At 35.8% G+C, this 27,050-nt stretch overlaps 1 protein-coding gene and 1 pseudogene across 5 annotated transcripts in view; both read left to right on the top strand.

The window, feature by feature from the left end:
• Positions 1-27,050, top strand: part of NRXN1 (neurexin 1) — a 703,336-nt gene that overhangs the window by 534,935 nt on the left and 141,351 nt on the right. For all 5 annotated transcript variants that reach the window (XM_055329133.1, XM_055329135.1, XM_055329134.1 and 2 more), the window contains one exon: positions 346-517. In XM_055329133.1, coding sequence (XP_055185108.1) covers positions 346-517 — 172 coding nt within the window. The remainder of the gene's footprint in view (positions 1-345; positions 518-27,050) is intronic.
• Positions 4,911-5,292, top strand: LOC129511537 (heat shock factor-binding protein 1-like; annotated as a pseudogene).

The raw sequence follows: 27,050 nt of genomic DNA, 5'->3' as shown, positions 1-27,050 counted from the left end.
CAGGTCTCCAGGATCAGACTCTGGGCTGAAGGCAGTGCTAAATCGCTGAGCCACGGGGATGCCCCATCTAACAGTTTTTTAATGGAGTTTTTTTTTTTTTTTTGGTTTCTATATATAATGTTGTGTCATTTGCAAATAGCGACAGTTTTCCTTCTTCCTTCTAATTTGGATGCCTTTTATTCCTTTTTCTCACCAATTGCTGTGGCTAGAAGTCCCAACGTCATGTTGAACAAAAGTGGCAAGAATGGACAATCTTGTCTTGTTCCTATACTTAATTCTTACTAAATACTGACTAATCAGTATAATAACTTCATACAACTTTTTTTGTCCCCTCCTCCCTTCCAGCACCAAGGAAAAATTGGAGTTAAATTTAATGTTGGGACAGATGACATCGCCATTGAGGAGTCCAGTGCAATCATTAACGATGGGAAATACCATGTAGTCCGTTTTACGAGGAGTGGTGGCAATGCCACGTTACAGGTGGACAGCTGGCCAGTGATCGAGCGCTACCCTGCAGGTAAGCCAGTGAATGTGTATTGGGAGAAGATTTTATGAAAAACAAACTGGGAAACAAAGCACTATTTTGCGTCCGTTACACCAAATTGTGGGTTTTCTGAGAAACCAGCAAGTATTTATTGGACTTTGAAATCGTGTGAATGTAATGCTGTCCTAAACTGTTCTTGATACAGTGTACAATGACATTTTATAGGAGAACTTGAAGGCACACGGTATCGTTTGCAAAATTCAGGACATCAGTGAAACCAGAAAAATGCACACATAAAAGGCACAACATGTCAAAGCTCCTTTTACTGGATCTTTGCATTTGAACAAAGGAAAGGCTTTGTCAAAAGTAACAAAGTTAAAATCTAAAACTCAGGGAAGGAATATTACATACTTTTCTCTGAAAGAAAATTGGACCAGGTGGTTCCTTTGATGGTGGTGCAGAGCTGAAACTTGTGAAAGGTGCAGGAGGGCCATGGGACAGAGAAATAGTAAAGTAACAATATGTAGTACTATAAATCACAAGTTATAAGAACATGTAACTAAATGACATTTGTCTTCACTATCATATAACTATATGGGAGTTTCACAAGGATTCTATGACACTAGCATTATTCATTTCAGGTTTATAAAATGAATATTAAGCTATTATTGATAAAATAAAAATTACCTTTTTCATTGTTAATCAACTTTTTCAGTTCTACATTATTGAAACAGAAGCAGTAGATGAGAAACTTAAACCAAGGTTATCTGTGGTTGCATATGGTCTCAATTAAAAAAAAACATGTTATTTTTAAGTAAAATACAAATTGAAAGTATAATGGTTATTTTATTTCATTTATTATCCTCTTTATATTTTAGTACAAAGAGGTCACTAAGAACATCAGCCTTATTTCTCTCTACTCCCCTTTTAGATACAACTGACTTGTACAACAGATTTATAGCACAGAATAAAGAAAGAATATAAAAAGAAATTTCCATTTTATGCAGTAAAAATGATTGCCAAAATGTGCATAAGCCTCTGTTACAAGTATTTGTTTCTTGACAGAAATAATTTGAGGAAATAACTAACTTATTAAATAAGGATTAATTTTTCTTAATACTGACTCAACAATTAGGAAATGTTTAATGAAATGTCTGTGATGCCCTTCTGGACCTTTTCTGATTTAAAAACGTCTACATCTTCAAGCCTCATTTCAGACCTATTCTGTAAACCTGGTGCTCTGCAAATATTTGCTGAATTAAGTATAATAAAAAAACTCAACTCTATGACAAAACTCAGAAGCAAGCACATTAATATGTCTAGTACCCAATATAATACTGGCAAGCAGTAGGTATTCAATAAATATTTGCTGAATTGATGTCCTGGGAATTATCCTGATTTTACTCTGCAATTAAGAGAATGTACACCTACTTTTACCATCTGTAATAAGACAAAGGAATGGAAGATTTGGAAGAAAAGTAACTTAAATATGCATGCAATGTCACATGGCCCCTGCTAATATCTTTATTGCATTTACAGAAATCCTACTAGGTATTTTTTCATAAAATCTACAGCCTCAGTGAAATTATGGAAAAGTAAATTAGTGGATTTCCTAAAAAACAGATTAATCAATACCTATTTCCTGAGAGGAAGTTATTGCACTGGACACCATGGAAAATGTAAAGTAGGATAAAGTCTAGGCTCTGTCTCTGGGGGGTATTGTGTTTGTGAATAGTAGACTGAACATGTAAATTGACAAATCCTGTTACTACTGTAGTATGACAGTTGCCTCTTGAAGCCTAGCATTGTTTCACCAATTAACTTGTTCAAAGTATTTCTATTTATTTATTTATTTATTTATTTAAAAGATTTTATTTATTTATTCATGATAGACACACAGAGAGAGAAGAGAGAAAGAGAGAGCGAGAGGCAGAGGGAGAAGCAGGCTCCATACAAGGAGCCCGATGTGGGACACGATCCTAGGACTCCAGGATCACACCCTGGGCTGAAGGCAGGCATTCAACCGCTGAGCCACCCAGGGACCCCCAAAGTATTTCATTTTAGTAACTTTTAATGCTTATCACACTCTCCGTACTGCAGTCTGCAATAACTCTATTCTAGTGAATGCTAATGGTGACCTATGAGGGGAGAAAGTCCTACTCTCAAGTTAGTTTGGGAAAATCTCTATTAAACTAAGTATAAAATATGTATACTTGGACTTTATTGATATCCATAATGCATCTCTAAAAGAGAAATATAGTATGCACTTCCCAAGCATAGATAATCAGAACCTAGTTTTCTAATGTATTAATGCATTTGGGTAAATGTTTTATGTTTTAAAGGATTTCTATACCTCTTTCATATATTTTATCTGATTGACAGTCCTTTAATTTTGCACATACTAGATGCTATGTACTAGATATAGTTCAAAAAGGCATCACCTTTACTTGTGGCAAGCTCATGTTTAATTTGAATACTAGTCACTGAGATTGGGACAGTAAATTACTTAAATATTTGTCAATTATTTGTATATTTTTCTGGACTAATATTTGTTTAAAATATGCATTGTCTCATTTACCAATTAAATGGATGCTCAGTATAGGGAACAATACAAATATATTTAAAAATCAAAAGCTGGCAAAAAAACAGAAGCCGGAAATATCATAATAGTTAAGGAATAAATATTTAGAAATAGTTCTTTTAGATTCAACCTCTTTTGTATTTCATCAAAGATTCTATGTATCCTTTCAGTAAAAAGTATTTTAGGTAATATTAATTAATCAAGAGTGAGCAAAGTTGAAGAAGTTATTATGAAGGGTACAAGCAAGAGTAAAATGTAGAATCTGTCTTCAAGAATATTAGAGCATGTGGGGAATTTCAATATATACATTAAAAAAGTTAATGATCAATATGTAATGAACTCAGGGGACTCACCATTGTTGTTATCAGGCATTTTATTTGATTTTCTATGTTTTTAAATTGTTTTATTTATTTGAGAGAGAAAGAGCACAAACAGAGGAAGGGGAAGATGGAGAGGGAGAAGCAGGTTCCTTACTAAGCAGGGAGCCTGCCACGGGTTTAATCCCAGGACCCTGGGATCATGACCTGAGCAGAAGGCAGATGCTTAACAGACAGCCACCCAGGTACCATTCAAGTATTATATTAATCATCTGTTCTGTGTGCATTTCAGCATGATATTGAGGTAGGAAATAAGCCATGAAAATTCCAAGTACCTTTTTCTTTTGGAGCTTTATCTGTGACAATACCATGAAGGCTGAATACAAATCTAAAAGTATGTGTCATCTAGATTAAAGTTTTTAGAACAAAGCGATTTTACATATGAATTCAATAGAAATGTCTAGTACCTCTCTTGTATATTGGTTTGTGGTATGACTATTTTTACTTTAAAAGTTTTTTTATTGTTGTTACTCTTCATTAGAAAAACAGCTGGACTAATGCTTTTACCACCAAATCCTATAATCAGAGAAGCAGGAACCAACAGACTATATTTGGTTCCTTTTAAAGTGCCTGCACTGCAAAATATAGGTAATAAGGATTGAAATTAGTAATTAAGTATAGCACTTAACCTTCCATTATAGGGCTTTGTGGTAAGTGCTTTTATATGAAGCAGTTCATCTGGTAGCAACGCTATACCTTTAATGAAAAGCACCTAAAGCATTGACCAGTGGTATTACCCAGTAATTGTCTGGAAGGCTTTCATAGAGAAACTAATTAGTAGAGGTAGATTTTATGCTCTTTTTCAAGTATATGAAATATTCCTTTAGCTCAACAATTTATATTGTTGAGTTAAATTAGAATAAATATTGAATTTTCTGAATAGCAGACCCAATTTCAATTATTTTGTGTACATGGAGCAATGAATAGGAATAATATTTTGCAAGCCATTTAAAGTTGAGAAAGCCATTTATTGGTATTTATTAGTTAAAGCTCTAGAATATAATGCATCGTTAATCTCTGATTTGTTCCTAATTATAGTTATGTAGCAAAATTTCTCTCTTAACAAAAATAGATTTTCTTATCTCACAATGTTAATCCACAGAACATAATATCCTCTTACTTGCCCAAACTAAAGATTGCTCCAGGTAGATTGTAGTTACCTTTGAAGATAAACCTTTGAGTTCATTTGTCTACCAGTGTGCCAAAAAATGTCCTTTACACAAGGCCAAATATTCATTTTATTTCTGTCAAATTAACACATCAAATTAACAAGTATTTAAGGGATATATATACTATGTTAAAGGGGGACATACTGAGCTTACCATCTGGTTACAGAGATACATAAAAATTGTCGGAGATTAAAAATATACTATATGAGAAAATACAAGAGTTATCATATAATATACAGTTAATTTCTGATTTAAAAAAATACAAAAAAGACTTTGCCACCAAGCTGGGAATCAGGGAGATGGCTGGGACTGACCCCAAGACCTTGCAGGATCTCACCTCGGTGGTGCAGACACTCCTGCAATAGATGCAAGATAAATTTCAGACCATGTCCAACCAGATCATTAGAAGAATTGATGACATGAGCAGTCGCATTGACAACCTGGAAAAAAAACATTGCAGACTTCATGACCCAGGCTGGGGTGGAAGGGCTGGAGGGGGAGAACAAGATCCCTGCCACACCAAAGAGCCGAAAGCAGCTAAATCACACTGAAGTCCAGAACAGCATTTTTACAAGCCGGCAGAAGACTGAATGGCTTTCTGAAGCAACTGCTATGTGTAGACAGGTTTTCTGTTCTGAAATGTGTGTTCTTCTTACAACATACTGTATAGTTATACTGTAGAGTAATCCTCTCTCCCGGTTTCTTGAACTCCACATCTTGGATCTTGGTCAGTTGTGCTGTTAAATATTAAACACTAAAACTTTGGTGGTTCTACAAAAAAAAAGAAGAAGAAGAAAGAAAAAGAAAAAAGAAGTACAAAAAAGGGGGGGAAATACATTCTAAGGAAGAAGAATCGATTTTGGAATGAGTGGTCTAGTAAGCCTGTGAAAAAAACTGGAAACTTGATTTGGCTCTTGAATGGCTAGATTGTTACTTAGAGGATGGCATGCATTTATTTTAATGAGATTAGCAGGAAAAGATAGAGACAGATATTTAGAAAGCTATTAAACAGTACAGATACCAAAAGACGGAGGCCTAAAGTAGGGTGTGAGAAAATAGAGAATTAATACAGAACGCAGTAGAAGGTCTGGTCAACGACTGAATAGAAGAATCATTTCTACTTTTAGTCTGTCTGTCTCTCTTACCGGCAATTTCCCAACATTCTTTTGCTGCAGTGTCATCAGACTGCACCAAGTAACAATGCAATGGAAACCTGTGCTAGGAATGAATAGAGAAACCAGAGGCATGTTTTTTGTTTGTTTATTTGTTTTAAGATTTTATTTATTCATGAGAGGCAGAGAAAGGCAGAAACTTAGGCAGATGGAAAAGCAGGCTCCCTGTGGGGAGCCTGAAGTGGGACTTGATCTCAGGACCTGGGATCATGACCTGAGCAGACGGCAGCCACTCAGGCATCCCAAAGACATGGTTCTTGCTTGCTAAGAGTTTAATTTTTTGTGAGACAGGGAGGATTCAGAAAAACTGACCAATGTCAAATAAAATGGGTCAACTTCAGAATTACTAGTGAAGAGTCTAATTGATACAGTTTTTTAAAAGGAGAAAATGGTGGTCTGTGATCCTATAACAAAGCAGATCATTTAGGAATAGGGGAATTAGAAAGATAGGAATATCCCAAGGAAAGCTCTATAGAAATAGTGTAAATATTTTTCACATGACCATTCAGTTTGGCTTGAAGATCTTATGAGTATTATCTCTAAATCTTGACTTTGTTTTCATCTTTGAAAATTGTTAAAACATTTCAGAGCTCGGGAAAGTCATAATGATGATGTCCCTTTAAATGCTATATACTAGAGGCACCTAGATGACTCAGTGGTTCAGTGTCTGCCATTGGCTCTGGTTGTGATCCCGGGGTCCTGGGATAGAGTCCCTCATCGGGCTCCCCCTAGGGAGCCTGCTTCTCCCTCTGCCTATGTCTCTGCTTCTCTCTCTCTCTCTATGTCTCTCTTGAATAAGTAAAACCTTTAAAAAATAAAATAAAATAAATTCTATATACTTAGTTTAGACTGATTGATTGAATTTTAGTTTAAGTCATCAATAATCAGTCTCAACTATCTATTTGAGCCATTCTACCATTTAAAGATTTCTAGGTGATACTAAGCGTTGGTTGGTTTGATGATCTTGGTGTTTTTATTTAGTTTTATCAGAATTTTTGCTATGTATGATGTAATTGAAAAAATCTACCACATTTGTGATCAGAGCATTTAAAGGAGAGAAGGAACTCAAAGATCTATTCCAGCTCCTTTATTTTTCAAACAATAAAATAGAACCTTGGAGAGGCTAGTGGATTTAATCAGAATCACTGGCTAGTTCATAGTAAAGTCCAAATTACACTTGGTAACTCTTGTTTACCAGCTCTATGTACCTTCCTTTATACTATCTGGAAGACGGAAACCAAAAGAAGAGAAGCATTAGATAGATATTTCAACACAGCAAGTATACTCTTCATAGCTAAATATGAAGACTTAAACAATTGGTCATAGTTGTATATATTGGTCCATGTCACAGTCTATTACTTCTGCTGACCAACACAGACAAATATACACACAAATCTTATGAGTGCACAAAACGTAATAACAGAACAATAATTTTCTTAGAAAAACCACAGTTATTTTAGCTAAATTTGGGAGTCAGTAATACTCATTAGTATAGGCACTGGTTGTTTTTTAACCTCAATTTTAAAGTGTTTTTAGCAAACTAAGTAACCCACTATGAATCATCACTATTTTCCTGTTCCTGCAGCACTCAACCTTTAAGTTGACGTGATTTCAAACTTTATATATTTATTCCACTTGCTATACTTCTTTCTTTTTAAAAAAAAAAATGATTTTATTTATTTATTCATGAGGGACACAGAGAGAGAGAGAGACAAAGGCAGAGACACAGGCAGAGGGAGAAGCAGGCTCCATGCAGGGAACCTGATGCGGGACTCAATCCCAGGACTCCAGGATCACACCCTGGGCCAAAGGCAGGCGCTAAACTGCTGAGCCACCCAGGGATCCCCTGCTATATTTATTTCTCAGTGACATTACTTGAAACAATTGATTTCAGTAGCCAGAGGAGGAGTGAGTCATTAGAGGATTCAGGTCGTAGGGATCCTTAAAGATTATTTGGGAGAAAAACTGTATCTTAATAGATTTCTTACATGTGTTGGTTAAATGTATTAGATATGGGAAATATTTGAATTTTGTTTCCCTCCTACAATAGTAAGGCAGTGAAAATATAACTTTCTTAGGAAACTGAGATAAATCACAGAGAAAACTCAAATCATTCTTTAAATAAACAACCAATTTTTGGTAGAGTCCAACATAGATGATAATCAGGACTTGTCACACAGTAGGCCTCTTAAATAATTATTGAATAAGTCCAGTTTCTTCCTTCAACTTCTATTTAAAAACATTGTCTTTTATGATCATTTTATCCGAAATATCCATATGTACATGGGTGAGTATTCATGTGAATATACAGATCTTTAGCTTTTATTTGATGTAGTTAGCAGTTTACTAAAATTTTCTGGTAAAGCTTACATACTATGAACTATCTGAAATTTCAAATACTATAGCTGTGTTAGATAGAATTAGTGACTTAAATTTTCTTGCTTCCAGTGTTAATTATCTTCTTTCATGGTGTTCAGTTTTTCTCAGACTTCTGGAGCTTTTCTTGAGATGAAATAGAATGAACATTTTATTCAGCAATATATTAAATATACTTGCCTAAAATGCCTAACTTCAGAGAGATTGTATCCAAGGAAATAGAAAGAAACAATACATTCTCATTCTAATAGATTCTCAGTGACCTGGGGTTTTGGTTGTTTGTTTGTTTGTTTTTATGTCAAAGATTTATTACAGTTGCTGTAAGGCAATCACATTAAGATTTTTAATTTTCTGACAAAAGAAAGAGAAAGTTCCTCTGATCATTTGGTAGGCTTTGGCATCATTTATGCTATACAGGTTAACAAACAGAAATAATATAAATAAATATAAATAGCACCTTCTTCATGATTTCCAGAAGATTTCCCCTTTATCCTCTTGCTCCACACTATTGTCTCCAATGTATAATTTTAGTATTTTAAGTTTTTATCATAATAAAGGTATGTATTGATCCCACTCCTGAAAAATACTCATATTACACAGAAAATGGCATTATCCTAATTTTAGGTAAGGATAGCCTAAGTATTGACTGCGGAATTGGTTTCAGGGCCTTTTTTCTAAAGATACTGATAATCAGATTAATGAATTTACTTACTGCTTACAAACAATGAATTACTAATGTCACATACAAAAAATTAGTTACTACCACAAAGCACAATTTAGTTTTTAAGAAGTGAGGTAGAAAAATGTTTAAAGAAATAGCTAGGGGCGCCTGGGTGGCTCAGTCGGTTGAGCAGATACCTTCAGCTCAGGTTATTATCGTAGCCTGGGATGGAGCCCCATGTCTGGCTCCCTGCTCAGCAGGGAGTCTGATTATCCCTCCACCCCCCTGTAGCTCCCCCTGCTTGTGTGCTTGTGCACTCATGTGCTCTCTATCAAATAAATAAATAAAATCTTTTTTAAAAAAAGAAATAGCTAAAGAGTGAAGATCAGAGAAATTACATTTTTTAAGGACCTTGGGTTTGAAGGAAATCTGACAGCTCTTCCAAATGTTTGGTTGATTTTGATAAGATTTATAGTTTTGTAACAATATTTTTATAATTTCATCAATACCTAAGGTATCTTTCTTGTATCACATAGCTGATAATTACTTGAGCTCAATGGAAGATCAGCCATGTTCCCAACTCAATGAACCTTTCTCTTAATTCTTACTCAAACACTCTGACCCTTTATTTTCTCAAGAGCTTTTTATTAAATTCCTCAGGAATATTTAAATACTTTTATGATAGGGGTGCCTAGGTGGCTCAGTCAGTTAAGCATCTGCCTTTGTCTCAGGTCATGATCCCAGGGTCCTGGGAGTGAGCCCCAAGTCAGGCTCCCTGCTCAGCAGGGAGTCTGCTTCTCCCTCTCCCTCTGACCCTCCCCCAGCTTGTGTGTGTTCTCTCTCTCAAATAAATAAAATCTTAAAAAAATACTTTTATGACAAATACAGAAAACAACTAGTACTTTTGCAAATAATTAAGTAATTTAAACAATTCTATCTGGTTTATCTCAGTTGTCAAGCATTCAAGTTTATGTGAGCAATACTCATTTTTTGTACTATTTCCTTTTGTCTCTTGTCTATCTACATTTCTTACCTTGTAAACTCAGGAATAAATTAGTTATTAAATGTCACTTCAGTTATAGTAAACAATGACAGTTCAAGGGGATGCAGAATAGCAAAAAGATAAAAATTTCATGCATAAATGTCTTGAGGTTCTATATACTCTCCATATGCATATAAAAATTAGATAACTACTTTCAGTTTTAGACATTATTCTACATCAATTTTCCTAACCTCATTTGAATCTTTGCCTTTGTAACATTCTGTTGAAGTAGGACATTTTATCTTTAGAAAAATGCACATATATCTGCATTTACACACAGTTATGCATATGATTAATTTTAGGGGTTGTGTCTTTGCACCCCATGGCCCATTTACCTAGGATTCAGAACCTCTGCTCTGGGTGATCTTGAGGATGTCAAAATTTTAGAGGGAAAAAAACAACCTGTATAATGAACAGAGGAGGAACTTCCTCCTGTCCAAATGAAGTGTGCTTCCATTTCATATCCAATGAAATGTAGCTGTTCATTTATAACCTTCTAGTAATAATAACCTCCTAATTACTGATGTAGCCTTCTGGATGTAGCCTCTGCTAGCTTATATAAAATTCTTTTTCTTTAATAGAAGAAACCCAACTTTTGTACTTCCGCTATAGAAAAAATGTTCTCTCAAATATAAGAATGTTGTATTATCCTTCCAATAAATGTACTTTGAGCCCTGATATGTTTTATATAATTCTTGCATTGGTGCATTGCATAATAAATAGCCTGAAAAGCAAAATGCATGATTTGAGGCTCTCACGTGGAGAGGTCTACTGCTAAATCATCTGAGGATTGTGAAATGTGATGGTGAAATAACAATGTCCTATATCTTCAAGATAAAAATGACTACTAATCTGACATCTTTGGAAAGTGTTATTGTTATGAAGACATGCTAATAAAGCCCTTTGCATGTGTAGAAGAAACTTTAGAACTCATGGATGAGGGCAATTTCTCTTTTTCTCCATTTACTAGATAATTTTTCACTTTTATTTTCTCATTACTTTGTTAATCTTTATAGTTTGTTTTCTTTTTTTGAATCTTTATAGTTTATTTTCTTATATATGCCTTCATTCCAGGTAGAATACTGACAGTCCATTTCTTCCTTTTCACCAAAAACAAACTCTCAATATTAAAAATATTATAAGTTATGAGAATATAGGAAAAATAGATGTTTAACTTTATTAAGAACTACCTCAAATGTGGCAATCAGATGTCATTTTGGCAGCTATCTAAAGTTCATAATTTAAAAAAATCCATCTGGAGCAAAGATCAGCAAACTTTTACTATAAAAGGACAGATAGTAAATATGTTCTTCTCTGTGGGTCTCATGAACTCTGTCACAGTTACTCAACTCTGACATTATAGCTCAAAAGCAGCAATAATAATAAGTAAATGAATGGGTGTAGCTGTGTCCCAGTAAATCTTTACCTAGAAAAGTAGGGAGAGGGACGCATTTGACCTATAGGCCACAATTTATTGACCTCCAACATAGCAGCATAACAGAAGAGCATAGGGATCAATCTGAAAGAGCTCTTACTTGCCAGAACTGGAGCAATTTGAATAACCAACCAAATGGATATAACATTGGATTATAACCTAAATAGGGAAATAAACATCCATAAGCACATACCTTATTAATAAGTAATCTAGATGACAGATAGATAGGTAGATACATGGATAATGTCGGGGAATAGGGACAGTGCTTTATTACAGAAGAATTCCAATTAGCAAATGTAGAAGGACAATGGAAATAGAAATTCAGCATTACAACTTCAAAGTAATAATTATTAAGGTCAAGATTCACCAACAGATGCTAAAATTAGTGCTTAGAAGTAGGAGTAGAGACTAGTAATTTATGTAATGTAAAACTGTCTCCTTCAAGGGGAAAATAGAAACTTTTCACAGAGAAATTCAGCAAAGCACCCTAAGCTATCAAACTAACCATCATCGTTAAAGGAATATTGACTTCATGTACCTCCTGACATGATGTACTGAGAAAGTATTCTCAGTAAAAAGTCATGACCTCATTCTAATCATGATAAATGTGATGTGGGAATCTGCATTAGATTCTGGAACAAAAAAAGTGCCTTAGTTAAAAACTATTAAAACATAAAAAGGTTTGTACTTTAGTTAATAGTATAATACCATTGTTAATTTCTTGATTTTGATAATTGTTCAATGGTTAGTTAAGTTGTTAAGTGGAGGAAGGTGCATGAAAGATATGTGAAGCTCTTTTTGCTATCTTTTATAACTTTTCTGTAAGTTAGTATTTCTTAACAAAAATTTTAAAAATATTTCCTATCCAAAAATACCTTTTACTCAATTCTATATAACATTATTCCAGAAAAAATGATTTCCATGTCTTTGTAGAACTGGCAAGTCAGATGTAATTGTTGTGATAAATTATGCATTGACATGTTTATATAGTTATATGGTTATTAGAAAAGCACACTTATTCCTAAGAAATATAAACCTAACTTCTATAACAATCCAAAGGTATAACCTAATCTAATATTTTAGTTAGTTTTTAATTAAGACAGAATGATATAATAAATGTGAAAGTCTTTTGAAGTATGAAGACTTTAAATAGGCCAATATTAAAATTTAAATTATGATGATGAATATTTTGTGTCAAATTTAGCCTCATGGGTTGAATATTTGTCAAAAAAAAAAAGACTTTCATCTTAAACATTTTAAAGTCTGTTTTGTTTTTAGCCTTTTGAATCTGACTGTATTAAAAAGCAGCTGAGGTTCATACCTCTCCTAAAAATTTGAAACTAACTTTGCTCCTGTTAAGTATTATTGAAGTAATTTTTCATCCTGGACATATTATCCATACTGGTGGCCTGAATATTTAAAATATCCAGTGAGAGTCCGAAAGAGAATGTACCTAACATAAGTAAGTCTAGATATTACCATATGCATTTCCAATGAAGTATTTTAGCTGAATTTATGAGATGTAAAACTGGACAGTATCGAGGAACATTGAGCTTCATTTTTCTAGATAGTGTCAACTAATTGATAGCATGTCATAATAATTCTTCAGGGTCACCTTTGCTAGAGCATTTTAAAAGTCCATATAGAGTCTTCAACTTTCTCGTTTGTTATTTTTATAGCTCAATTTGGCAGAGGAGTTGGATGAGAATGTATTTTCTGGTTAGAGGAGAAACAAACAAAAAGAGCCTTTTTTTTTTTTTTAATGTAGAAGTTTGCTTTGCTGGAAAGGAGGACAGGATAGTCATAGTCACAGAAGGAAATAGGCCTGGAGATCATTAGATAAGGCCTATACTTTATGGAAGTGTAGTGCAAATAGAAGGATAAATCCATAGGATTGACTCAATAAGGAAATTGGTATTGCACAGGGATTGGGGCAAAGAGGTAACAACTCACAGAAAATCCCAGACATGCACAAAGCCCATTTAAATTCTTGTCTTTTGTAGGATTTAGTATCAGCAAGAGTGAGCTAGACAGGAATTCTATAATGGGAAACTGTAGTAGTTCTTTTATATACATTTTCTTATTAGCACTCACAAAATCTTTATAAGCCAGCTAATATTATTTCCTTTTGATAAACGAGTAAACACAGAGAGATTAGGTTACTTCCCAAGGTCACAGATCCCAAAGCTCACTCTGGTACCCTGAAGTATTATGCAACATTGCTTACACTATTCTTACTCCTTCTAAGAAAAAAAAAAAGAAGAAGAAGAAGAAAAATCAGAACTGTTTTTCCTTGGTTCTCACCAGGTTGCACATGCCTAAACCTTTGTTGTGCTGAGGTCGTGATGCCATTGGCTATTGTTCATTTTGTTCATATCTTTGAAATCTGTTCAAGGGTCTCTTGAGATTTGTAGCATGTTTATAATGATGCCCTTCCCTGCCCCTTGTCATTCTTTTGTTTTTGTTTTGTTTTCTGATTATTGTTTATTTAAACATAGTAGTGAGTGCCAAATTCAATTTGTATTCCCCTGTTAAACACTATATTGCAATAGAAAATATAGACCACACATCAAATGACCAAACTTCAGACATATTCTATGGACTTAACACAAGATTAAAGGCGGGGTAATGGGCAGCCCTGGTGGCTCAGCAGTTTAGTGACGCCTTCAGCCAGGGGCGTGATCCTGGAGACCTGGGATCAAGTCCCACATCGGGCTCCCTGCATGGAGCCTGCTTCTCCCTCTACCTGTGTCTCTGCCTCTCTCTCCTCTGTGTCTCTCAGAAATAGATAAATAATCTTAAAAAAATAAAGAAATAAAAAATAAAGGCGGGATAGTGTGGAGCTAAATGGGAGAAGTTTCAGGAGCAAACTTCTTGGGTTTAAATCTTAGTTACAACACTTTGTAGATGTGAAAAATTTCACCAAAATCTTTAATCTCTTTGTACTTCAGTTTCCTAATCTGTAAAATGCATAAATGATAGTACTTGCCTCAGAGGGTATTTGAATGTTCAATGAGTTAGTTACTAGTTTCAAAATATTTAGTAATTGGTAAGAACTGGTAAGTAGAAAGTACTCAATACATGTTAGCTCCGCTCTAATTAATCATAGCAGTCCAGTTTTGCAATCTTATAATTGCATTAGGTACTAACCTCCCCATTTTAGTGTGTATCTCCTTCTGAGAACAAATTTATCAGACTTGGGTTCACACACATGGAGATAAATCTTTCCAGAAAGTTTCAGAGATGTAATTGCCCCACACCCGTCTACCCCCTACCAAACTCCTCCTGAGCCAAGATAATACAGAGGCATCACTAGGAAGGACAGGGTTCAAGTCAAATGAGTGACAGAAAATATGTTCTGTATAAATTTAGAGAAGGAGCAGTATGTAGTGATTAGAGAAGACTTCTTGGAGGACTGGAATTTGGACTGAGTATTGGAGAATCCTTTGGATTTTGGTAAGTGGGCATTAGGGAGAGACCACACTAGCTGGTGGATGGGCCACTGCACACTGTTATACAGCTTGGGTGACTATATGGACGATACCAATATCCCATTGGAAGAAATGAGTGGAAGCTGGAATCCAGTTTATACTTGGGTCAACAAGCCAGGTACCCTGGCATAGAGGATGTGCCCTAAAGAAAGAGCCATCTTTTCCTTCTTACCAAGTGCCTTGGGCTTAAGCAACCTTTTATCTGGGCGCTAAATATAAGGGGAACCTCCTTTTTCAGTTCTCCATGATGGCACCCTATAATTAGGAGACCATAAAAATTGTCATTTAAGCACACACAATTCTGAGACAGAAAAGAATCAATAGTAATAGCTACTACTGCATAATAGGCACATGCCAACACTTTCCTGAGCAATCCAGAACTACTGAGAACATTTGTCACTTTGCCTATAGGCTGCCAGGTAGAAATGAGACTATTGCTTATCTTTTAACTGGAGAAACTAGAATCAACTGTTAGTCATTCTACTAGGTGCCTGGGTTTATTCCTACTCAGGTGGGAAAGTTGAAGATACTAATTAGAAAAAAGACTCTGGCTGAACTCAAAAAAATAATTTTAACCAGTGTCAAGAGTTAGGAGCAGAGTTAGCACATTCTCTTCCTCCTTCTCTCTCTCTCTCTCTCTCTTAATATTTTATTTATTTATTTGAGAGAGAGAGCATGCACAAGTGTGGAGAGGGGCAGAGGGAGAGGGAAAAGCAGGCTCTTGGATGAGCAGGGAGCCCAATGACTGGATCCCAAGACTCTGGGATCATGACCTGAGCAGAAGGCAGACAATGGACCAATTGAGCCACCCAAGCACCCCCAGATTTAGGAACATTCTGCTTTCCTATTTGAGTTCCCCTGGGCTCTCAAGAGAAATTGAAAACAGTTTCTGAGTCTGTGACGAAAAGGTGAAATTAGCATTGTCCACATGGAAGAATTGAAATAACTGGCGCTAACGGTGTGTACCTATTAAATTTTAATAAAATCTGGATGAACAGGTAGTGATCAGTGCAATGGAGTTTAATTTCTACAAAGATGTTTATTTCTGGTTGAAACTGAATTGTTACTCTAAATTATAATTTCCCAAACCACCTTACCCTCTTAAATTCCTCATTAATAACATAATTCATCTTATTATCCCCGTAGATCACAATCTTCTAGCTAACCCATCAGATCAGGCCCTGGATCCAATGATAGGTACCAGTCCACTAATTCTTCCTTCAGGTTTCCCAGTTTCCATCCTTTTCTATCCATGCTGGCATTGTTCTAAATGTAAGGCCCTCATCACAGTTGGGCCTCTTGTCAGCAACTGTAAACCATCTATATTCCTCTTCAGCCCTCATTATTGTAATCCATTTGGTATATAGCCAAGATGTATATCTTCGTAAAGTTACTTTTAACATATCTCTTCCTGCCCCTCAGTTCTTCAGTGGCTCCCTAAAGGGGGCAATACAAGAAGAGAAGTTAGATGAAGACAGATGTAGGTTTCAATGCCTTTCTTTTAGGTCTGATATTTCACATTTTGGAATTTTATTTTTCAAATTTTAAGTTTTTTGTTTTTACACATATAATTTTTTTGAAAATCTGGTTTTCCTGATTTACATTTTTCTAAGTATTATGTTACCAATTTCTTGCCCTTGAAATAGGAAACCAAAGATTACAGCTGTTTTGTTTTGTTTTTTACTATATATATCATTCCAATTTCATACTTTGAACTTTACTGTTAGCCTGTATTGAATATATCTAAAAGCTGTTAACTTTAAAAAGTAAATGTAGTGATTACATGCAATTAGAGTATTTCATTGTATAGCCAAACCAAAACAATCAAAACAAGGAGGTCTATTTTATTTGCCCGTAATATGTGATAATGTTCTTTACTTCTTTATTTCCTTTGAACAGAAAGTAGTATCAACAATAGTACTTTTGTAAAATATTTTATTTCAACTCTCAATGAGCTATGGTGACTTTCCAATTATCTTCTAATTCTGTAGAGCTCAAGAGACCAATTTGCCAGTGTTATCAAACCCATTTTTCACCAGTTGGGAACTGGACCAGATTTTAGCTAAAGTCTTTTTTATTTCTCCAGGTCTATAAATCTGTGTACTATAGTAGCCATCATTTATTCTCACTGGTGTGAGGTGGTATCTCATTGTGGTTTTGGTTTGTATTTCCCTGATGGCAAGTGATGCAGAGCATTTTCTCATGTGCATGTTGGCCATGTCTATGTCTTCCTCTGTGAGATTTCTCTTCATGTCCTTTGCCCATTTCATGATTGGATTGTTTGTTTCTTTGCTGTTGAGTTTAATAAGTTCTTTATAGATTTTGGAAACTAGCCCTTTATCTGATATGTTATTTGCAAATATCTTCTCCCATTCTGTAGGTTGTCTTTGAGTTTTGTTGACTGTATCCTTTGCTGTGCAAAAGCTTCTTATTTTGATGAAGTCCCAATAGTTCATTTTTGCTTTTGTTTCTTTTGCTTTCGTGGATGTATCTTGCAAGAAGTTACTGTGGCCAAGTTCAAAAAGGGTGTTGCCTGTGTTCTCCTCTAGGATTTTGATGGAATCTTGTCTCACATTTAGATCCTTCATCCATTTTGAGTTTATCTTTGTGTATGGTGCAAAGTAGCCATCATTTAATGTCGATTATTTACCAGAAACTGTTCCAGGTACTTTATACAAATTACATCTTATTCTTAAAAATAATCTCATAAATTATCCCCATTTTACAGATGTGTACTTGAAAAGGATAAGTAACATGTCCTTGAGTACTTAACTGAGATTTGAATCTGGCATTTTCTAACTCCCATAAAATCACATAGACTTGAATATTTCTTTCCATAAATCTTAGTAGTCTTACAGTTTTAAGTATCTAGAGAAACCAAGATTTCACAAATTTCAAACTGGAAGCTTTTTCTCTTGGAGCTATTAAAAGATGACTTTATTTTTTGTGTGTGTGAGAAATATGTGATCTACATGTACTACAACTTTAACCTAAATTATTGTGACAATGTAAAATGTTTAAAAATCTGTCTATTCTTGATAGTATGCTATGTTGTAATCCCTTAGCTTAGTCATGAGGTGAAATTTCTTAGTCATGAAATAACCTGGCAACCTAGAACCATTTATGATTTTTTAAAATTTTAATTTATTTTTTTAATTTATTTGTTTGACTAGTCTAAGTCAAATAAAGTACCTGTGGTTATACATGTTATTAAAGGCAGGTCTCAGACTCTATCCATGTTTTTCCATGACAGCTAAAGAAAAAAACATGTATTGCATAAAACTTTTTTGGCATAAACTCTATTAATACCAAGGGATTATAGCATATAGCTTCTTTTTTGTCATGCTTGTCTGTTTCTTTATTGAAATCTTAATATAATAGTGCACTCACTTATGTCTAAACCCCCTGTAAATGGGATTTTTAATCAGAATAGCCAAGGACTTCCCCAAAAAAACAGTTTAGTGGCCCTCTGGCCTCTTTTGATTCCCAGGTTTCCTATCCACTAGAACTGTTGTATATCCCCACAAATAGCAGAATCATTGTATCAAATTTTGTGAAGAAAATTGACTCCATATGTAAATCTCACTGTAGAATTGCTTATTTTCCTCATAGACTTTTTTTAAAATTTTTATTTATTTATGATAGTCACAGAGAGAGAGAGAGGCAAAGACATAGGCAGAGGGAGAAGCAGGCTCCATGCACCGGGAGCCCGATGTGGGATTCGATCCCGGGTCTCCAAGATTGCGCCCTGGGCCAAAGGCAGGCGCCAAACCGCTGCGCCACCCAGGGATCCCCTCCTCATAGTCTTTTAAAGATTTTTTTAAGATTTTATTTATTTATTCACGAGAGACAGAGAGAGAGGCAGAGACACAGGCAGAGGGAAAAGCATGCTCCATGCAGAGAGCCTGATATGGGACTCAATCCCGGTTCTCCAGGATCACGCCCTGGACTGAAGGCAGAGCTAAACTGCTGAGCCACCCGGGATGCCTTCCTCATATACTTTTGAGAATCCAGTCACCACTGTGACTACCTGCAAAAATCAGTATTGGAAGGGAATGGAAGATATAATCTTTAAGTCAGGATCATGGAGAAGAAGCTAGGAATGTGAGATAAACCCAATAAATATTCCAGAGTAAAGATATTCAGTATAGCAAGGCAAAGGACAAAGGATAGTGGAAAACGCAAGTGCATACGAGGGGTGCTTTCATATTGTATTTTATTTATTTTTTAATTTTATTTTTTCATGAGAGACACAAGAGAGGCAGAAACATAGGCAGGGGGAGAAGTAGGCTCCCTGCAAGGAGCCTGATGAGGGACTTGATCGCAGGACCCCAGGATCATGACCCAAGCCAAAGGCAGATGCTCAACCACTAAGCCACCCAGGTGCTTCTAGTAATTCTTTTAAAAATATTTATTTAAGACCTCCAGTATGCCTGGCTCTCTGCTGAGAATACAGTGCTGATCAAAAATGGATACAACCCCTGCTCTCCTGGAACTTACAGTTTATTGGTGAAAACACATTTCAAATAACTCCTTGACTAAAGTATGGAATCTAAACTAGAGAGGACCAGAATGAATACCTGGAGCTAAGGTAGGGGGTGACAGAGCATGGCAGGTGTTGCTTGGACTATAGTATGAGAAGTGGAGGTGGAGACACTGGTGTTGAGTGAAGATCAGCTTCTCCCTCAAGGCGCAGACCCTGGAAACATCAGAAGAGATGAGCCAAGGGCAAAGACAAAGCTTTTCCAGCCATTTCTACCAAACAATTCCCCCAAATAAGTTCAGACCAAAGCATATATTGAAGTCTGGTAGTAGGGGTGGAAGGGGTAATATTAACTATATTCAGTTAATCAGGAAATGTAAAGGACCTGGAGTTTATTATATTTATATAAAGCTTAAGTCTCTTTGTTTAAGCACTAAACTGATGCAGTAGTCCATTTGCTAGACCTTCTACTGTCCCTGGGTGTTTTCAGTGGAGGCTCTAACCCCCATTGCTGGATGGCTTCAGGGAAGTAGATATATCTTATTCATGTTGGGCTTGGAATTGGCATCCTTCAATAATAAGCCCCAAAAGAGAAAGAGAACAGATTAAGACACTCATCTAGTTTTGAGTAGATGATAAATACTTCAAGTTAACAATGGAAGCTGATATATTTGTAGATACTGTTTATTGGCATGATCATTTAGCAAGCCCCCCAAAACCAACTATGGCCTCACAAAATCATTTTTTTGTGTTTGTTGAAAAAGATTTCTCAGGCAATCTTAAGACTAAAAATGTAAGTAAATAATACAGGATTATCTATTGGGATTTAGGATTTGTTTTCAGAGCTTTGGAAGTGGGCATGAGAAACTTAGTGTGATCTCACAGTAGTCACTAAATTAAAGAATCTCACCTTATGTAATCATTACCATAAGTAGGAGTTCTTTTATGCAGTGTTTTGTGGATTTTTTTTCCCTATGGAAACTTTTAAAATAAATTAGCAACTTAACACTAACACTAGATTTTAAATAGTACTGTAGTCATCTGTGTTAATGAAGTTACAGAGGGCCACAAAGTAAAGTGAAAGATAGGATTGCTTTTGTTTGTCTAAGAAATTTCACTTAATGATATGAAATGTTAAATAGCTCCTTTTGCAAAAGTTTTCCTATGGACATAATGGAACTATGTGTATACCTAGATCTATTTATAAATATAGATATATGTGTATGTATATATCATGCTGATATTTATATATTTTGTACTGAAATCATTTTCATCATTATCTTATAGCTTAAGTAAAGCAAACTGTAAATTGGTAGAATTCATTCTATAACTGTGCTACGACAATTATGGTGCAGAATATTATGATTTAAAACTAATCTAGAACAGGATAAACTGCTTTCTTCAACCAAAATTTATAATTAAAGTGGGCATGATTTTGACATTAACTCAGTACTTTATTAAAATGCAAACCCAGGAGTATTCACTTCCAGACTTTTTAGCAATTGTAGCAAATTGCTACCACATCAGCTTGGTATCCAAGGTCTGTGATTAGGCCAACAATATATAGTTTTAAATAGTTTTAGATCATCTCTATGTTAGTTTGCTAGGGTCTCCATAACAAAATACCATAGACTAGATGACTTAAACAGAAATATATTTTGTTATTGTTCTGTAGGCTAGAAGTCCAAAGTCAGGGTTGATTTCTTTTGATGCCTAGCTCCTTGGCTTATAAATGTCTACCATATCTCTGTGTTTTCACGTGGTCTTTTTTCTCTGGGCACATGTGTCCAAATTACCTCTTCCTGTAAGGACACTAGTTAGATTGGATTAGGGCCTATGCTAAGGGTGTCAGTTTAACAGAATCACTTCTTCAGAGGCCCTATCTCCAAGTACAGCTGCATTTTGAAGTACTGAGTTAAAGCTTCACCATATGAATTTCAAGGAGTGGAAGGCACAATTCATCCCATAACAATCTTGAAGCATTTGAAAGGTCCTCACGGAGGATGTCAACAAACTATTTCTGTTGACGTTAGCACAAGGCCAGTTAGATTTTAAAGACGTTAGGAAAACATTTAAATGAAATATTAGTTAGGCTACAATTGTATGACCCAAATAATTTAGCCCTATTCTTGAAAATGACACCACTTAACCAGAGATGTGCTAGATTATTAAAAAAAAAAAAAAAAAAAAAAAAGAACAGGTGAGTAAACAAATTCCAATTGTCCTTACTAGTGGAGTATCAGCTTAAACTTGATAAGGCATTTTGTAGTTTTATCCTTCTCTTGATTCTGTTCTACATTTAGGGATCTACTAAAAATCATAGATGACGTAAGTCTATGGGGAAATACTGAAGGCAGTGAGAAATTCATAACTTGTCTCATTCTGAGAGAGGCAGTGTACTATTTCTCCTCTGTATCTACTATATTCTTTCAGATTTCAGGATCTTAATTGGTGATCTCCACTCAGGCTGGGAGTTACACTTAAGGCCACCTGCAGGTTTTCAAGTCTGCTCTTATCAGACTTGATTGGATGAGAACTCTCATGAGGATGTCTCCTGAACCAGAAGTATTGCCCAAAGTACAGTACCCCAAATCATAGGTGTTTGAGAAACCCAAGAAAACATTTTACTTAGATAAATTTTGAACAAAAGGGTTTTGCAAAGAGCAGAAGAAATCCATATTCCCTCTTGAAAGTGTCCTCTCATCGCTTTGGTACTAAGAATTGAAAACGAAGAACAGACAAACGTCTTTCCAAGCATCATAATGCACTTCCCCATCCTCTTAACTACTTTTTATAAAATCAAAATCTACTAAAATCTAACCTGTGCCTGCCTTTATCCTCTTGAAATGGCTGTCAGAGTAGTGGCATGCTTCAGTGGTTTGGTAGAAAGAGAAGCCAGAGGAATGGCTACCTGGTGAGAGAGATGTGTGTGTCTGTATGTATAGCTGAAAGGAGAAGGAGGACAAGTTTGCAACATTAAATCTATCAGAAAAATGTAATGGCTTAGTTATAAAGACCTCCATGGATGACAACTCAAAATCTTCATAAATTTGTCAAAACTATTTGATAGTTAACAAAAAGGATATGAAAAAGAACATGCCAAATCAAAAATTTCACTCTCTTAAAGACATTTGCAGAGTTAGAAAAATTGATCATATCTTGTTTTTCAGTGGATCTAAAATTAATTCCCCCATAAAAACCCATAAACAGCATATGTTAACAAGATGGCCTAACGCGTCTCTTCTTGACAACCCTACACTCAACTGGGGATCATAGGTCATTAGCAATGGTGGCTACTTTAGAGATCATACGGTCCACTAACCATATTTTACAGATAATGGGATTGCCCTGCTTTAGGCCACTCAGTATCCACTTCTCTTTATAGTTTCTGTAGCTCTTTTTTACCATAAGCCTTATCAGGGGAAATGAAGAGTTTGAGACATTCTTTTTGAAATGTATCTCTTTGAAGCATTAATATATACATTGAAATGTCATTTTGAGACCTCAGTGATATCTAAAGTTTTCCTCTTCCAGGAACAGCTTTGTCACTCTGCTACTGCACAGAACAGGTGGTGGGCTCCTGAATTTCATTTTCTCTTAGGGCAAGTGCCTTTGGCTTTTTCTTTTTGTGTGTCTTCCTTAAGTCAGTGGCCTCACTTCAGTTGTTCCCATTGGCTTACAGGTAGCCCTGTATAACTTGGGAGAAAGTTGCTTGAAAGAAAACGCAGTGATTTTGGCAAAGCATCTATGGAGTGGAGGACACACATAGAATAAGTTTAATTCCTTTATTTGTCTTAGGAAAGAAAAATTGATTTATTTTTCTTACCACCTTTCTTATGTTCAGATGGGTGAGAAACAATTTCTGCAATCTACATATTTGTAGATATGCATGTCCTATTAGGCAAATTAGACCAGACAACAAATAATGACACAAGCACAATATATTATATATTTCTTATAATTTCTATATAATATATATTTCTTTTTTTTTAATTTTTTTTTGTTTTATTTATTTATGATAGGCACACAGTGAGAGAGAGAGAGGCAGAGACACAGGCAGAGGGAGAAGCAGGCTCCATACACCGGGAGCCCGACGTGGGATTCGATCCCGGGTCTCCAGGATCACGCCCTGGGCCAAAGGCAGGCGCTAAACCGCTGCGCCACCCAGGGATCCCTATAATATATATTTCTTAACCCAATTAGATGTGCACTAAGCTTTTAATTTCTTCCCCAAAGTACTGCTGAACTCTGCGGTAGACAGCCTGTGGCCTTCATACCCAGCATCATACCAATCTCACAGAAAGATATTGTTTAACTGGATGTAATGGCCTGTTGTTTCATTCAGGGAGCTGGGCATGGTCTAAACCATTAACCACAAACAGACATTGCCCTATCAAAGCAGTCTGCGCTTTCTCCAGTATATAGTATATACTGAGAGGCCACCCTGTGCCATGCACTATGCTAAGATACTTAAGTATATTGTATTATATCGGTCATTCTTACAAATACCTATTTTACAGATGAGAAAACTGAAGTTCAAATGTTGTCTTCCTGGTCCCCTATTACAAAGCTAATTACTAGGAAAGCCAGGATATAAAGCCCAGTATCCTTAACCATCAAGAGTTCTCTTTCCACATTGAGTCTGACCACATGAGCTTACTTGAAAGAAATCATTGCTGAGGGGGTGCCTAGGTGGTGAAATCAACATCCGACTCTTGGTTTAGATAAGGTTGTGATCTCAAGATCATGAGATTGAGCCCCACATCGGATTCTACTCTCAACACAGTCTGCCTAAGACTGTCTCTCCCTGGGGAACCCTGGGTGGCTCTGCAGTTAGGCGCTTGCCTTTGGCCCAGGGTGTGATCCTGGAGTCCCAGGATCAAGTCCTGCGTTGGGCTCCCTGCATGGAGCCTGCTTCTCCCTCTGCCTCTCTCTCTCTGTCTCTCTGTGTCTCTCATTGATAAATACATAAAATCTTAAAAAAAAAAAGACTGTCTCTCCCTCTGTCCCTCCCCACCCTCAAATAAATAAATAAATAAATAAATAAATAAATCTTTTTACAAAAAGAAAAAATGAAATCATTGCTGATATACAAAGTACATTTTTAAGAAGAATAAGCCATTCTAGGGTTTTAAGTTTAAGATTCAAATCTATTTTATTTGATCTGTCTACAAAAATATTGGTTATTTTATTTAAGAGTTTGTACATTTTACAAGATTGAGGAGGACTAGCCATCATCCAGCTAAATCCCAGCCTGCCCTTGGTACTTCCAGAGCATGTAATCTTAAATGATTTGCGTGCAGTTAACAAAGCCCATCTTTCTAACTGGAAAAAAAAAAATCTTCCTGCATTCTGATTATAAGTGAAGGAGAGAGATTGGTCCATTAAAGTGAGATTAGAATGCAATAGTAATCAGACTTTTCTTTACTGGAGAGTAAGGAACTCTCTCAGTGTACATTACAGTCCCTATCAGACCACAGATGAGACATTTTCTTATTTCCTCTTCCTTAGACCAGTCTAAATATTAAGAAGAACAGATTAAAAGTTAGGGTTGGTGTGAGAAATAGAAAATTGAACTATACGACATAATACTCTGATTCTCAGAAATCAAGAACTAAGGAAAGGAGGCTAACTATACATTTAAGTTCTTATTAGGGTAGATAAGCTTAAATGTTTTGACATGATTTAGAAGGAAGGTACTTAAGATCTCATATCTGAGAAAATGGCAAAATGCCATTTTTAAGGTAATGTGGAGCTGTTCTTGCATTTCATTTTTCTTTTTCTCACCATTGAGTGATATCTATCAGTGGCCCTATTTTTTGTAGCTGTTAAACCATTCTTCTGGCTTAAGTGCTACACAGCTAGCACAAAAGAACTCTTTAGTATGCGTGATAACAGAGTATGACCTTTAATTTATCAGAGTGCGTTCTGTATTCTGTTATCTGCTTGTCCCTGTTGCTTTTTATTTCTTGCCACTAGTTTTTGATATGATTCTCTAGTCTCTTTGCATTAGGAACTCAACAACATGGAAAGGCTTAGGGAAGAACATGTAAATCTCTATTCACTGCACAGAGTCAGTGAGATTCAAAGATCACAAGGTTACCTTTACTTCTGATGGAACAGTATCCAAAATAAAAATTTTGAAGGTAAGTAGCATAGAAGAACAGGTGCTTCTACAAATCTTTCTATAAAGGCATCTTAGATATCTTAGCATAATTTCACGTAACAGGGAGGCATGAAAGGAGAAATTTCTTAACCCAATTAGATGTGCACTAAGCTTTTAATTTCTTCCCCAAAGTACTGCTGAACTCTGCGGTAGACAGCCTGTGGCCTTCATACCCAGCATCATACCAATCTCACAGAAAGATATTGTTTAACTGGATGTAATGGCCTGTTGTTTCATTCAGGGAGCTGGGCATGGTCTAAACCATTAACCACAAACAGACATTGCCCTATCAAAGCAGTCTGCGCTTTCTCCAGATGTTTAAGTTATATGGGATGACTGACAGGGTGCTTGGGTTGTGGCACCTTCTCTTTGTTTGGCATTGCATTAAGATATGACATTTAATTTATAGAAAATACTGCTTTAAAAACAAAGATGGGAGCAAAACTGAAGTATCTGCAAACATGGTATCAATATGAAATTAAAATTTGAAAAAGATCACCCATAATCTCTCCATCCTAACTCAGATATTTTCATTTTTGCATATTGCCCTTAAATTCTTGTCAACTTTCATCATATTTTTAGTAGTTTTAATATGGTGTGTATTAAATGCTTCATTTCACATAGCTTAAATATTGTGACTATTTTTTAAGATTTTATTTATTTATTCATGAAAGACACAGAGAGAGAGAGAGGCAGAGACACAGGCAGAGGGAGAAGCAGGCTCCATGCAGGGAACCCGATGCGGGACTCGATCCTAGGACTCCAGGATCATGCCCTGGGCCGAAGGCAGGTGCTAAACTGTTGAGCTACCCAGGTGCCCCAAACTATTTTTATTTATATTTACAGTTGGCTTGAGACTATACCTTACCAGAGAATGTATTTACTTAAAAAATAGATGTAAAGGTATATAGTTTTATGAAAGTGAAAAGAATAATTGATAATCAAACTTTAGGGGATTAATGTCCATGCTAGAACATAATTTTACCTGGTTATTATTTCAATAAGATATAGGTTGTTTGTGATCTAGGTAAAATCCTTTGTGTTTTGTCACACCTTCTGTGAAGTGTAATGCATTGTCCTCTCTGAAGTTCTGCGGCAAGGTCACTGCATATAGTGATTAAATTATATACTCATGCCAAGTTGTCTATTATCCTGAACTTCCATTTAACTTCCTTCATTTTGCTCCTTGACTCCCCAGACAAAGTGTAAGCTCTTTAACAAAGGATCTATGTGATATATTGATGTATGCGTGACGCAGCAGTTTCAGAGTACACTGTTGGTGCTTATGTATTGACTTTGTTGAGTCAGATTGCTTTCCTAATGTCCACCTAAGCTATACTAAAGAAACAAAGGATTTAACTATTGGAGCTAGAGAAGGAAGGTGAAGTCCTTTGGGTACATGAGGTATGTCTAGGAATGGGTGCACACATTGGGTTATTGATGATTGGCATTTAAGCATTGGGCCCCTGGAGATGTATAAAAGGAGAAGCAGAGATGAGAGATGAGCAGGGCAGGAAAAAAGGAGGAAATGTGAAGTCTAAGCAGAATTCACTTTAATATGTTGCAGAGTCCCATCCCTTTTCCCACGAGCCAACAAAAGGGAGAGGTCTTCT

This window comes from Nyctereutes procyonoides, unplaced genomic scaffold (genome assembly GCF_905146905.1).
Source record: "Nyctereutes procyonoides isolate TBG_1078 unplaced genomic scaffold, NYPRO_anot_genome, whole genome shotgun sequence".
NCBI lineage: Eukaryota > Metazoa > Chordata > Mammalia > Carnivora > Canidae > Nyctereutes > Nyctereutes procyonoides.
The sequence above is the reverse complement of the archived record's forward strand: the minus strand, read 5'-3'. Positions and strand labels throughout refer to the sequence as shown.